Source organism: Paroedura picta, chromosome 2 (genome assembly GCF_049243985.1).
Source record: "Paroedura picta isolate Pp20150507F chromosome 2, Ppicta_v3.0, whole genome shotgun sequence".
In the NCBI taxonomy this organism is placed as follows: Eukaryota; Metazoa; Chordata; class Lepidosauria; order Squamata; family Gekkonidae; genus Paroedura; species Paroedura picta.
The window spans coordinates 148970653-148985998 of NC_135370.1; the positions used below are offsets into that span (position 1 = coordinate 148970653).

At 46.6% G+C, this 15346-nt stretch overlaps 1 protein-coding gene across 3 annotated transcripts; it reads right to left on the reverse strand.

Moving 5' to 3' along the window:
- Positions 1–1211: 1211 nt before the first annotated feature.
- RPS6KL1 (ribosomal protein S6 kinase like 1) lies at positions 1212–14429 on the reverse strand. Of its 3 annotated transcripts, none has more exons than XM_077323245.1 (11): positions 14274–14429; positions 11507–11820; positions 10305–10429; positions 8120–8212; positions 7814–7861; positions 6052–6184; positions 3995–4930; positions 2825–2914; positions 2559–2641; positions 2247–2342; positions 1212–2117 (listed from the first exon to the last, which is right to left on the reverse strand). In XM_077323245.1, exons 2-11 carry the CDS (start codon positions 11739–11741, stop codon positions 2004–2006), a joined length of 1953 nt encoding a protein of 650 aa, XP_077179360.1. In that variant the 5' UTR covers positions 11742–11820; positions 14274–14429; the 3' UTR covers positions 1212–2003. The 3 variants fall into 3 exon arrangements, with proteins under 3 accessions (XP_077179360.1, XP_077179359.1, XP_077179361.1); XM_077323244.1 differs by having other exon boundaries at positions 11507–11853; positions 14274–14418; XM_077323246.1 differs by lacking the exon at positions 3995–4930 and having other exon boundaries at positions 11507–11853; positions 14274–14418.
- Between the last annotated feature and the right edge of the window lie 917 nt (positions 14430–15346).

The following is a 15346-nucleotide window of genomic DNA, read 5'->3' on the forward strand; positions in this document are numbered from 1 at the left end:
CTGTGGACCATCCTACCCTGGGCATGCAGACTTGGAAGGCTTGCCAATGAAAGCTACAGTGTCATATCAGTTTCCTGTGTGCAAGCTAACCAGAGTTTGTCTGTAAGGGATAATTATACATGTGCAGCTGCCTGGTTTTCTGATATTTTTGTTGGCTGATACAGAAGAAACAACCTGCTCCTTAGTCGGTAGTTTTAAATGAATGGCTGCTTATCTTGGACAAGCTTGTCAATATTATCAAAGCATTATCAATAACTTCCTTACAGATCAAGAGCCATTATGCTACAATATTTCCTTCTGCTCAGTAGGGAATCCCAACAAGACTCAAATGTATGACTAACCTTGTAAAAGAAGAGCTGATTTTTTGTGCCCCGCTTTTTACTACCCAAAGGAGTCTCAAAGCAGCTTACAATTGCCTTCCCTTCCTCTCTCCACAACAGGCACCCTGCGAGGTAGGTGAGGCTGAGTGAGCTCTGAGAGAACTATGACTGGCCCAAGGACACCCAGCTGCCTGTACAGGAAGGAGTGGGGAATGAGACCTAGTTTTCCAGATTAGAGGCTGCTTCTCTTAACCATCTAGACTTTTAACTAGCTAGACTACACCAAGGGAGGGAATACAAAAGGTCATGAGGAAAAGTAGTAGTCCTGTGTGGTCTGATTGGTTTAACACATTGGTTTAGCACATAATGAAAGTTCGATAATGAACTTTCACTGCACTGCATTGAAAGAACATTATGCAGCATGTATGAAAGTAGCCACTGAGCTCTAGTCAAAGGAAGGGGAAGGAAATAAACGGTTGGCATGAGAAAAGGGATAGCTGGTCCCTAAGAAACATTGTGCCGCTTAAGTGTTGAGATTCACATGATGGAAAAAAAGATTCTTTGAGTATGGTTCCCAGAAAGGCTGACAGCCTGGCCTGAAATGCCTCCTTGGCACTGCTGTAGACTCACTTAAACCTTGGGCCTTGGGCAAGTCTGTGGCATCCTGGACCAAAGAGTACGCAGAACAGTCTAAAGAGAGTTGAAGGGTGCACATGCGGCTATGTAAGACAGCCAAGGTCCATGGTGGGCATACTGGTGTCATATCAGACAACTCCTTGGATTGGTAGCCAGTTGCTATGCCTGTGGAGTTGGGCCCGTTTTGCAGGTGCAGAACTCATGGGTGGACCATGGGCGGCTGGTCCTGTTTCTAAAAATCCACACGAGGACCTGTCAGAGCTGTGAATATTTTATTGGTTCACAAACAAACATGGTAGATCCACAGAGAGAAGTCACAGGAAGAGCTTTTTTGCTCATCTTCCCTCTTCCAAAGAATAGACATTCTGTACGCAGTCCTTAAGAGGAGAAAGCCGGGTGCAGAAAGTACACATGCTGCAAGCAACCATAAGAGAGTGGCAGGGCTTCCGCCTAGTGGTAGCCAAAATGGCAGGAAGTTAGTAGGAATCAAGCTTGTACTGCAGGTGGTGGATTCAAGGTGAAATTAGAACAGACAAGACAAGATGCTGCCGAGTGAAAGAAGTGCTGGGCGGGAGACCCTGAGCCAAGGCAGAAGGGAAGCAAGAAGAATCTCAAGTGCGGGGGGGGGGGGGGCTCACCTAATGGGCTCCTTTGGGACAGCAACATTTAGAGGAAGAAATGTTGAGGCTCTGAAAACATCAAATAAAATCCTCAGCCATTAGTTCTGCATGTGCCTTTTTGAATTCTTGGGCCCTTTATTAAGAGTAGGATTCTTAAGGGAAAATCGGAGGGGAGCAAATCCTCTCCCACCGCTCAAGTTCTCCCTGCAGCAGCTATTGCCATATAGTTTGGAAGCCAGGTAACGTGGCCCCAAGTCCAGCAGTGTTAAGGTTTCCAGTTGAGCAGCAGCACTGCTAGCACCACCCGAGTCTTAAACACGGTCTGGGGAACTTTGACTGATGCATGGCAGCTCCTGGAAGGGCTTGGCTCATCCTGTGCCACACTCTGGTGGGAACAGGCCCACGTGCCCCCCCCCCCCGTCACCACCTAGTACACAACCAGCTTGTTCCACTGGATACTGCTGAAAAAAGGGTGTGCCTTGATCTTTTTCACGCCATCTTTTCCAAAGCCCAAACGTTGCTTGGGATCATACTTCAGCAGCTGGAAGGGAGAGGAACAGTAATTCAGATTTCCTGTTGGTCCAATCACCCCTCCAAGGCTGTCCTCTCCCTTCCCTCCAGCCTCTGAATGCTAGCTGGGAAGGCTTCCCCTTGAGATGGGGATTCTCACCTCCAACAGTAGAGACGAAGCGGAATGGCTGAGGGTTTCTGGAAGGTTCAGCTCGGTATGAGGATAAATCCCTGAGGGATGATTCTGGGACAATGACTGCCAGAGATAAAACAGCCCAGGCTTAGATATGCTTATCCCCTTCAAAGTAATTCTTGAACACCCCGACAACATAGTAGTATATTAATGATAACCCTTGGCAGAAGGGATATTTAAGATCTGGGCCTGCAGGCACTTTAGGGCTGCTGGGCCTTCCTTGACCCTTCCCCATGAGCTTTCCTAGTAATTGACAGCCTTGGATTGAAAGCTACTCACCATTCCACTCAGTAACTCATAGAGGAGTGCCCCAAAACTCCACCAGTCACAGGCTTCTGTGAGATCAGAAATCCCACCCACCTCTGCAGAAAAAGGAAACGATTACAAGGATGCTTTAAAAGCAAGAGAATGCCTACATTCCTTTGTTTTTCTTCTGCCTCTGTAACAGCTTAGGCCTCTCCTCTAGAAGACCTGTTCCTAAGGAAGGGGGGATCTCAGCAATTCACTGTGCATGCAAAAGAAAACGCATATGCTCTCTTCCTTACCCGGAGCACAGTACAATTCTTCCAGCGCTTGGCTGCAACACTGCGGCTCCACTTCTGCCCAGTGGCCAAAGTATGTGACACGGATGTGGCCTGTGAGATTGAAAGAGGTGGGTGTACATTTTAGTACAGCATCTCTTGCATTTCTGCTATTCTGTGGAGGAGGAAGATGCTTTTGCCTGGCAAAGGGGAAAAACCTGAAGAACATTTTCTCAAGCTCCGGAAACGTCCTACCTGGGAAGAGGACTGCAGTTTGAAAGGAAAATTAGAAGGGACAAGAGAACTGGCTTTTATAGGGAAGGGATGGGAGAAGGAAGCTGAAGCTCTTGGGTGCACATTGAGGGGGGCATAGCAAGTTGTGAAATGCTGGGGGATCCCCCCCCCCAACTCAAAAACTTACAAATCCTGTTTTGCAAATCTCAAAGTGGCTCCAAATTGGATTATTAAATGCCAGGTGCTGCCTATGAGCATAAGGAAAGGCACAGGTACTGCAATGGATACTGAAACATCATGCCTGATTCACGCATAATGTAAACAACACTGCCATGAGAAACAACGACACCATGTCAGGTCCTTCAGATGCTGGCAGAATTGCCTCCATGGCTTCTGTGCCATTCATGAACTGCATAGCCTTGGAGTTCACAAACTGGGGCAATGTCTGGACGGATGCACCCTGAGTAACTTAAATAACATGCTGTAAGGTTCAAGAACAGGGAATAGGACTGCTTTTAATGAAGCCAAATCGGTCAGACAATTCAGTGAGTCTAGATCAGTGGTTCTCAACCTTCCTAATGCCGCAACCCTTTCATACAGTTCCTCATGTTGTGGTGACCCCCAACCATAAAATTATGCAAGTGTTCTTTCACAGAAATTAAACTGAAACTGACCAATGGCGTGAAGATCCATTGTTCATGACTGTATATAAATTGTTTTTTTCCAGGTTTTCTCAGTTCAATTCTGCCTCTTGTCCCACCATGCTGATCTCGCTCTTTTCCGCTGCTCCAGACAGACGAACGCTGTATCTCAATCTATGCCGGGCAAGCTGTTCACCCTACTGCAACCCCTGTGAAAGGGTTATTTGACCCCCAATGGGGTCCCGACTCCCAGGTTGAGAACCATTGGTCTAGATGAAGGCCTCAAATTATTCTGTCACCTACTCAAGAGTAACCTTACCAGAGGCATCCAAAAGTAGGTTCCGTGGGTTGAGATCCTGGCAAAACACCCCTTGTTGGTGGAGACCCTCCAGAGCCAAGAGCAGTTCTGCTGCCCAGAGCTGAATCTGATCCTCATTTATTCCCGTTCTGTCAGGACCATTCTTTATGGAAGCTTTACATGCTCTCGAGCCATATGGCCCTGGTGAAGATTGTTGTCTGTGCTGTTCCTTGTCAGGAACCAATTCTTCCTGCACCTGGCTTCTTCCTTCTTTTATTTCTGCTTCACTCCACTGGTTGTTCAGACTGCAGTGATTCTGTGAGAGAATTCCAGAGCACGCCGGCCTTTGCCTCGGAAGAGTTGCTGGGGAATGTACTAGCCGAGGCACATGACAGCAAAGAGTTTGTGTCTTTGACAAGTGGTTTCCTTTTGCTGCCTTTTGGGCAGGAACAGAAACTCTCTCACCCACTGGTTGTTTGGGGTCTTGCTGAGCAATATCTCTTTCAGTTACAGAGTTGCAAAATGAGTCGTGTGACCACAAAGCTAGCCCCTTGCTGACCAAGAGTCTATGTCCCTGGCCCACTGCCTTGATAGTAGATTCTGCAGCACCAGCTAAACTGCGTGTCACATTTAAACTCTTTCCCCCAATAATATTTCCTCCACTGGCAGGTCTCGTATGGCACCTATAATCATGGCTGGACCTGACACGCGTGTGGTCATGGGATTGTTCCTGAGGTGGCGACTGTTCTGCGCATCTGGATGTGTGATGATCTACGCTAGTTGCTATCTGGCCAGTGCTGCTGCAACTCTGCCTTGACCTAGAATCGACTCCTTGAGGGCTTCCTATGAGCCCTTCTTCATTGGAATGCTCCAGAACCAAGCTGGACTTTGGATTTAAAGTACTGGAAGAAGTGGAGGAACAGTGCTGTGAGTGAAGATGGGACCAGAGGGTACCCCCTGCGGGAAATGAAAGGGAGAAGAGTGATGGTTTTAGGTGCTTGATTCTCTCCTCCCTCCCATCATTGTATCATCCCAATTATCCCATGAGGCAGGTTCAGCTGAGACAGGATGGGTCTCCAGGAGTCCCTGCCATCAGGTTAAAAATGCAGGCAAATGAACACCACCTTACCTAGTGTTCCTGCTGGCTGCGGGGCCAATGGTCCCGGAGCTGGTCGCCATGCTGCGCTGCAGCTGAGCAGCCAGTACCGGTGTGTGGCGGGGCAGCGGCCCAACAGCTGGCTGGGCTGCTTTGGATATTGACAGTTGGGCAGATGGTCCTGCAGCTGTTTGGTCTGTTGCATGTGCTGGCGGCCGGGTCAATTGATGGCTAAGGCAGGGCGCCACAGGAGTGCCTTCCTCAGCGGCCAGGCAGTGTCTGGGTGTGAAGCTGCATAAGCGCCTCACAGCCAGCTTCTGGAGGCAGGCACTCCAGGGGCCAGCCCAAAACTGGCCACACCCATATTGGCCCATGCAGGTGGAAGCACAGGACAGATGACGGGCCTGTCCCGGACAGCACTCTGCCCATAGTGCCTCTTTAGGTTAGGATGAACTGATTGCAGACATGGCTATAATGATAGGGGCAGCACTACACAAGGAAATTGTACTGATTGATTCTGATGTGATGTTGCAGTTCTGTAATTTGCAGAACTCCTTTTGCCAAGACTTGTGAAACTCATCTTTATAAGACTTTTTTTTGTGGTAGTCACTGATACTGAGTACCTTTTGGAGGGACCCTACCAATACCGGAGGGGGGAATTGGTGGGAATCAGTGCAACCTTATATATGATTATAGGCACTTAGGGGCTCTAATCAGTACTAGCTACTGGACTTGCCCTTGAGTTTAGTCACATAAGTAATTCTGCGTATCTCTGCATGCAGTTTCCATCTTCCACTCTTTTCTTTTGGTCTATCAGTGGTCTGGTTCCAACGTCCCCTAGTGTTACAGTCCCCAAGCACAATTTGGTGGACATGACCTAAACTGAATCTCTTGCGAAGAACAATCCATGTTGGCCCTGAATAACCACAAAGTCTATAGCAAATGAGGCTGGAAGAGGGGAGTGGATATAAGGCACTCTTACCTTTCACATGTTCCAAGTGAAGGAAGATGGAGTCTTCACTCACATAGTAGCGCAACAATTCAGCCATGAATGGGATTCCATGAGGGATGATTGTCTGTCTTCCACGGGTCTCTACATGGGATTTGGGGAGGCTCTGAAACAGAACATGGAGCCAGTGGCTATGCAGTGGATACCAGAGGCTTTTCCCAGCATGGTAAGACCTATGCTTCACCAGTCTGGTCCATCCAACTATAGCTGGACTGAGAACCCAGAGCTTGAAGTAACTCAACATTTCCTCTACTATACCCCTCAATTTTTCCACAGTGCTCTGAAGCACCAGGGAGAACTGTCAACACATTTTCCCATAGGCTGGATTCTTGTCTAGTATTTGCATCAGAAGTACATGGATTCTGTGAGTTTACAATTAAAGAAGTTTACAGAAGTTAACTAATGCTATGGAATTGCTTTAGAACTCACCTGTGACCACAGGATATCACTATGAACTATGTCTGACTTTTTGTGCAGGTGAGTGTTTAAGGCGAGTTGGCAACCCTTTCAGTAGTGACTTCCGCAAAACCAGGTCTCCCAGCATGCTTTTGTGGTATTGTGCTTCTGCTGCTCAGAAACAGCCAGAGGAAGCCATGGCACAGAGAGGCAAGAAAGGCCAAGCAACAGGCCCCAGCAGCAGCAAGAGGGAGCTGGCGAATAGTTCAGAGGGCCCAGGGGCAAGACATGAATGGGTAAGCAGCAGCCACTGGGACTTACTGAAAAGGAGAGGGGAAAGAAACACACCAGATGATGTGGCTATAAGGTAATGTAAACTGCCAGGCACTGGAAACAGCCAGCAAAGTTTGCATAGGTTCTAGAGAAACAGAGGCTGAAGGGGAGAATTTTTACCTGAGGAGCTCTGGTGGTTGAGGGAGACCCTCTGTCTGGTATGGGGGAGAGAGATTTCATGTGTGAGCAAGTATTGGTGCCACTGTCTCAGAAAGTATGGATCTTGCCTAATTCCTGAGGGAACAACTAATAAGAAGTTATCTGAATCTGCCAAACCCAATAGGGGGCAAGAGAACTGAAATATGAAGACTTGCTGGTCTTCCTCTGCCAAGCACACATTGAGTAGCAGCTTGTGGGAAGAGGGTTGAAGTCTTATCAGAAAAACCATGTAGTAAGAAAGGGTAATATTCCTGCATTCCTATGGCTTCTTTTTAGCAGTAAAAGAAAACCAAGAACAGATCTCCCATGACCTTGAAGGGGAAAAAAAAACCCTCTCTTCATGGCATCATTATTTCTTGGCTGATTTAAGATCACCAAAAGATCCACGACAATTAGATCAAATAATGTGAGCACCAGAGTCCCACACTCTCCTCTACGTGCAAATGGCATGCAGGTTATGTATTCCATCTAGCAGTAAAATTCCCAACCTCTGGTATTCTTGGACACTACTGTGCAATTTGTGAATTCGCCCTTGTATGTATATCTTGAAGGTCATATGAATACACATAATAAAGGGACACAGTGCCTATTTCCTCAGGCCTGTTGGAGCACAGGTATATCAGACAGAAAATGTGTACAATTCCTTTGTTACGGACAGGTGATGTACATTTGTGTCACCAGTATGGTGAACATGTATTAAGGGGGGTGATTGTGCTCATTGACTGTCCAGCTCACACTACCTAAAATACAGGCCACAGAGCCTGTTAAACTGACATACTGTGTTCTGTGGAAACTGTGTCTAGGATTGCCAACAGAAGGAAGACAGAGAAAGAAGAGGCGTACTTACCTTCAGTATAAAGGTCCCTCCAGTTGCTGGGTCCTGCACTATCTGCACCTGCAAGCAGCATCAAAGGATGTATAAACAGTGAGATCTCTAACAATAAACAGTCCTGTAGCAATGTAAAAGATCATTCATATATTGCTGTGGAAGTTTTTGTATACTGGTGCTTATATCAGATGTACATGTAAGCCACAACAAATGTGTAGATTGTCAGGGTGTCTCAAGATTCTTTTCTACAACAGACTAATGTGGATAGTTTTCTGGAATACTACCTGTCAGCCCAAACTAAATGTTTCAGCTGCAAATAGTTACCTTGTCAATTATTCCAACCACTTTACAGTGCCTCAGGTTCTCCACTGGTGCTCTGAGAGTCCTAATTGGCCGAAAGCGAAGACTGCTGTAACCCTGTTAATCAACAAGAAACTTGGTTGAGAAACTCTCAGGGGTGAAGAAGACGGGAATGCGGAAGAGGAGGAGGAGGAGGAGAGTTGGTTTTCATACCCTGCTTTTCACTCACCAAAGCAGCTTATAATCGCTTTCCCTTCCTTTCCCCACAACAGAAACCCTGTGACATAGGGGGAGCTGAGAGAACTCATTTGAGGAGTGAGGAATCGAACTCAGTTCTCCAGATCAGAGGCCACCACTCTAACCACTGCATCACACTGTACTGTTATATATACAAATAGTGGGGGCAGGGAGGTGTCAGTCTTTGTCACAAGCTGCAGTGCAATTACTTGTGCATGAATCTGAAGTGTACACAGGGAACTAAAGTGTTTGTCTGTTCCATCAAAGGAAATCCACTAGGGCTGACGACTCAGAAATTCAGACAGTATTTGGAAAACTACGGAAAACTACGGAAAATGTGCAATGTTTGCATTTTCAGTGTTCTTTCACTTTGCTTCCAAGATGCAGGTTGTTAAAGAACTATGAATTATACAACAAGACATTAGGGATATGTGAGCAACAGTGGCAAGTCAGTGGTATTGAGGTGACACAGGGATCTTTGCTTGGCACTGAAGGCTCACCTTCTGACCTTGAGTGCCCTACCTGGCAATTTCTATGTCTGAGCTTTCCCCGGGCTCTGTTTTTATTTAGTTGCTGGCCGATCTCTAAGGGAACATGTTTGGTAACATGAGCGATAAATATTAAAATAATAAGAATCAACAAAATCTACTGTGTTGTTATTTGGTTACAATTATTAGTTATCAGTTATACATGTTCTACAGACTGTTTTATGTATTGTTCTCTGTTATAATGTAAACCGCCCTGAGCCTCCGGGGAGGACGGTATAGAAGAATGATAAATAAATAAATAAATAAATAAAAATAAAGACAATAAAAGATCTGATAAAATGTTAAAAGCCCATGTGAGACAGACAGCAAATGGCATAAAAACTTAGCATAGAAAGGTGATGGTTAATTTAAAAGGACTAAAGGAGGAAAAGGACTAAGAGGAAGAAGGGAAAGAAGAATTGGTTTTTATACCCTGGTGTTCACTGTCCAAAGGAGTCACAAAGCATCTTACAATCACGTTCCCATACTGTTCCCTGTGAGGCTTCTGACAGGACTGCTCAGTCAGAACAGCTCTATCAGGGCTGTGATGAGCCCAAGGTCACCCAGCTGGCTGGACGTGGAGGAATCAAACCTGACTCGCCAGATTAGAAGCTGCCACTCCTAACTACTACACCATACTGGCTTCTGGGAGGGGTCAACAGGAGTTTGGATTCCTCTAAATAATTTTTTTAATTTTGTAGAGGTTCTTTTGGTGGGGAGGGGATGCACTGGTTGTACATTGAAGTTGGTGTCCTTTCTTTTTCTGATCTGTGGAATAATCTTACTGGTGTATTTATTTTCTGGATGCAGATTCTGTTTGCTACCAGACAAATATACTGATCTGCATCCACGGAGGCCTTACAGACAGCACAACGCTCTGTAAATACCAACAATCTGGTGATCCCTGGCTCCAGGAAGCTCATCTGGCCTCGGCCAGGGCTTTCCTGGCCCTGACTTGGTGGAAAGAGCTCTCAGGATCCTGCCAGAGTTAAAACAATTCCACAAAATGGAGCTCTTCCACCAAGCCTTCACTTGAGGCAAATGAACCAACTCCACCAACCAGAGCCCAGAGGCCCCTCCAGCCCTGAAAACAAAGAACCAAACCACGGTGCAGCCAGTAATAACATAGTTGTCGAGAATAAAGTCGCAAAGTTCTACAGTTAAATATTAGATGTTCTACCATTTCAAGTTCTAACATTAGAAATTGTTGTATGATCGAATCATGATGTTTCTTGTACTGTAGTTACTGTTATCACTTTATTATTGTTAATCTAAGTTATCTGTATTGGTTCTGTTTTATGTGAACTGCCCTGAGCCTTCAGGGAGGGCAGCATATACATTAAATAAACAAATAAATAAATACTGTAAGTAAACTGCCCTGAGCTTAAATGGGAGGGGGGTATATAACTATAATAAAATAAAACATTTCCTCAATCTCTTCTCACCGTATTTATGGAACTCTCATTCCCCAAAGTCCGTTGTAGGTGGCAGTTGAATATCTCCTCGGCACGTTTCAAGTATTGGGTGATCTTCCGCTTCACAGCTTCACGGCGCTCCTTGTTAGGGTCCACTGTGCAAGAGTCGCAGGCATTAATCATTCTTAGCCCTACGTAGTTTTCTCCTTAATCCCCAGCTTCTCCCGAAACCATAAAATTTCCCCCAACTAATCAGGACAATCTGTATTAATATTTTATGTTCTGAAGTAGAGCATTTTAAAATCTATGACACAAAAAGGTGCCATATGTGATAATTAAACAGAATGGAGAATATCTGCATGTTTCTCTTATAATGTACACATGCTGCAATTCTTGCTCTGTTTTCAAAGTTTATTCTAGTTTTGCTAGTTATGTTGGAGGATCTGGTCCACACATGCAGCAAAATGTGGTGGTAGAGTCCTGAGATGGAACAGCAGATCCCTTACATTTTAAAAAATCTCCCTCTAAGAAGAAAAGCACCCCAACTATGGTTTATTGTCATTGCTTTAAGGTTTGTTTCCTCCACAAAAAATTCTACCTCCAATCCATCATTTGAGGTCTCTAACCCAGTCTCACTTTGCCAGCTCAGAATTCCACGGTCTCAGGTTGCTGCTTGGGTTAGATTCCATGGACGATTTCCATGCATGCAACTGTTCTTGCTTATGTGGACTCTCTAAAATTACTCCTCACTTGTCTGCCCACTATCTTTCCTGTGTGCGCAAGACATAGCCACACAAAGCAAGCCGAGTAGTATCTGTTGCACTGTGCATTCCATTGTTCCCTGTTCACATTCTTTCATTAAAAGTTAAATTGAAACTCTGCATGTTGCTGCACCCCTTGGACTATTGCTTGGGCGATAGGAATATTTTCCTTTCTGCTCACTCATCACTGGAACTAACTTAGAAGCAGCATGTGAAACCCTACCCATATGCAGCCATAGGCCATTGTGTCACCCATGCCAAGATGTCAACATTTTAATGAGCTAAGCAGGGCACAAAATCCCATCCTTCCCTGCCCCTTATCCAATCACCTCTGTGGCTTGCGAGATTCCTACAGGCATCAGCAAGTTTACAAGTATGGCCAAGCATGAGGCATGGTTCCGAGATTCACTGATCCCAGGATCCCTGCCCGTTTCACACTTCCCCCTCCCTTGTCCTTCTCTCCCATCATACCCTGTACCCCATGGAGCAGCACATCCACGCCATTCTTGTAATGATTGAATGCCTCTTCGTAGTTCTCGCTCACATCCCGCTCCAAAGCCAAACGGATCTGCTTCGCTGCATCCACCAGGTAGTCACGCTTCCCAGTTCCATGTACATCTGAGCTCCCTGGTGTGACGCGGCTCCGGATATGCTCAAGATATACTCGGGCCTGGGAGAATGCTTGGGTGCAGGACTCCGATTCCATGCCCAAAGGCACTCACAAGATGGTCAGCTTAAAAAACAGCCATTCTCAAAAACTTCTTAGCACGCCATCTGCTGTAAAGCTTCAGACACAGAGAATTAGAAACAGAGTACACCTGCAAGAAAGGCACTCAGGTCAGTCTTATGTATATTTACTTGTAGGTAAGCTCCACTTTAGCTCTGATCTGGATAGCCCAGGCTACCCTGATCTTGTCAGATCTCAGAAACAAAGTAGGGTCAGCCCTGGCTAGTATTTGGATGGGAGACCACCAAGGAATACCCGAGTTATTACAAAGAGACTGGCAACGACAAACCACCTCTGAATGTCTCTTGCCCTGAAAACCCCATGAGGTCCCTGTAAGTCAGCTGTCACTTGATGGCAAAAAAGCGCTCTTCTGCACACAGATGTGGCTGTTATTGTTGTTTGGTGCGAAGTCGTGTCCGACCCATCACGACCCCATGGACAATGATCCTCAAGGCCTTCCTGTCTTCTACCACTCCCCAGAGTCCATTTAAATTTGCACCCACTGCTTCAGTGACTCCATCCAACCACCTCATTCTCTGTCGTCCCCTTCTTCTTTTGCCCTCAATCGCTCCCAGCATTAGGCTCTTCTCCAGGGTGTCCTTCCTTCTCATGAGGTGGCCAACGTATTTGAGTTTTATCTCCAGGATCTGGCCTTCTAAGGAGCAGTCAGGGCTGATCTCCTCAAGGACTAACCGGTTTGTTCACCTTGCAGACCAAGGGACTCACAGGAGTCTTCTCCAGCACCAGAGTTCAAAACCCTCAATTCCACAGATGTGGTAACTCTTAACTAAGCATGCATAGGTTTGAACTCTAAAATCTTTGTAGGTGGATTGTCACCCAATCAGAGAATGGATTGTAACCAATTAATCATTAGTGATTCAAATATGCATACATTTGTTCAGAAATAAGAATACCATGACAAAAATGCCATTTTTCTCTGTTTCATGGACATGTGCCACACCAATAGAGCTGGCCAGCTCTGGGTTAGGAAATACTTGGAGAGTTTGGGGTGGAGCCAGGAGTGGGCGGGGTTTGATGCAGGGGAGGACATCAGCGGAGTATAATGCTCTGGAGCCCACCCTCCAAAGCAGTCATTTTCTGCAGGGGCACTGATCTCTGTCACCTGGAGATGAGCTATAATTCCCGGGGATTCCCAGGGACTAGCCACTCTACACAACAACCATCCTCTCAGAAGAGACACTTCTCATTCTTACAAAAGGAAGAAAGCCTCTTCTAAGATGGCATCTGACACTTGCCATTCTTGTAAGCACTTGTATAAAAATAACAACACTTTATTAAAATGCTTTTTTGGTAATCAGGGACATATCTGAACCAGTTAATTGTTGAAAACTGGATTAACCATGGAAAGCAGAGAGCAGAGTTATGCTCTATGGACATAATAATAGATCCATTATACAGATTACAGTTAGAACATTAACCTAGATAGGATGACCCCCCCCCCATATTTTCTTGTTATATGTCCATCTTTCTCACTGAGACTCAAAGCAAATTACACAAATATCTTATTCTCAAATTATACCCATAAGGTTACTTTAAGGATCAGTTTTGCTTCTGAAATTATTTTTTTTATTTTTTTTTATTATTATTATTATTTAATTTTTAGACCGCCCTTCTCCCAATAGGTCTCAGGGCGGTTTACAACATAAATAGTTAAAAACACAATAAAATCCCCATAAAAACCCCAATTAAAAGTTACATATGTACAAAAGTTACATATAACATAAAACAATGTTTGTAATGACAAATTGCTTTATTTAACCAATTAAGATTTAACCAGAAGCTTTGGAATTGAAACCATGAAGGCCATTGGCACTGCAGCCGCGCTAGGCAGAACCATTCAGGATGGTCAGCTGCCAAATGGAAAGGGAGGGCGAGTCACTCCGGTGAGAGGGATTGAGATTCATATTGCATGGCAGAAGCCGCCATTTCTCAGAAGCAGAAATGAAACACAGAAGCGGTTATTTTCGGTTGTCCTTTCGGTCTGTGGGGAGCAGGCAGGAAACACAGCAGCTAAAGCCTGTTGGTAAGGGGACCCTCTTCAGGGCCTTCCAACCCATCCTGTTCAACTGGCTTGCTGTCGGAGAAGCCAATGGTGCTGGAGCCATAATCACAGCCCATGGTGGGTGTCCCACTCCCTCAGCTGCAAAGGCACATCCCAAGCTTGCCTGGCCCATCAGCATGACAGGCACTCCCAGGAGGCTTGGGCAAGGCACTGTTGCCAGGATGGGCCACTAGGCAGAAGCACCCAAGGATGCTCTTGGGAAACAGATGAACTCCGGAGTCTGCCTCAAAGAGCTCTGCTCCCGCCTCGGCCCGGGAGGAGAGAGGAAAGGGGCCAGCCAAGGAGGCAACCCAGCCCCACCCGCTCTGGACTCCCAGCTCCCCAGGGAAGAAAGCCCTGCCCTTCCCAAGGCTCTTGGCGCAGCGGGACGTGGGGCAGGGCACGAGGGGGGGGGGGTCAGGGGGCATCCATGCGAGGCCAGGCAGTACCTCCAGCAGCCCTGAGGTCTGAATGGGAGGGGGGCTGCAGGCTCTTCTTCACCGGCTTCCATCCCGGCGCCGGGACCGGCCCTGGCCGCCTCGGCATCAGGTGCGGCTGCACCGTGTAGGGAGACCGGGGGGGGGGGGGAGAGAGAGCGGTGGTCCGCCGTTCTCCTGATTGGCTGCAGATGAGCTCAGCCTCCGGGCTTCAGAATAAAGCACCAATCCCCGCGCCGCTGGCCCCCGCCGTGCCAGCCGCAGGATTGACGCGGCGCAAGGGGGAAGCCTCCCTTTGATCTCAGGCAGAGGGGCGGGGCTTGGGAAGGGACTTTCCTGGGCACGGGGGCTCTAAGGTGGAGGCGGGAGAGGGCTACGCAAAAAGGGCGCCGTCGTCGTCTCAGCGGCAGCAGGTGGGGCGGGGCGTTTCGAATCCGACTGCTGAAGCCAGATGTGTCTAAGCCTCGAGGAAACAGAATGATGCCAAGAGCAGTAGGACCCTGGGTACTCAAGAGAAGGAATTAACATGAAACTTGCATCTGGTGCTTGTTGCCTCAGAAAAATTCTCATGTCACCCCTTGGTCACTGCCTCCATCTCTTCCTCCCTCAAGTTAATTTCCAGAGAGAGGTGCTAGACCTCTGTTGTTGTTGACCTGTTCCAGGATTTAACGGTATCCTTTTACTTTACTGTACGTGCATCCCCTTTTTCCTTCCAAATATGTCAGGGTTTTCCTTCCTCTGCTTTATTCTCACAAGAACCATATGAAATAATTTGAGCCAAGATGGAGTGACTGGCCTAACTTTAGCCAGTGAACTCAAGATTATTAAATGATCCCAATTTGAACCTGTGTATTCCAGATTTTTGCACTGCCCAGTCTGCTGGTTCCCTCTCTCTCTCTTAAAAAAAAAAATACAAGGCAGTGTTGAGTTTGTCCCATATTGACACCATGAGACACATCTCCCAATTTTTCAGATTCCTCCTCCTCCTCCTCTTTCCATACTGTGAACAGCTGTCACTACAATCATTGCTTTGGTATGGAGGGTGGGATCGACAGAGGTAATAATTCTCATAATTATCTGCCTCT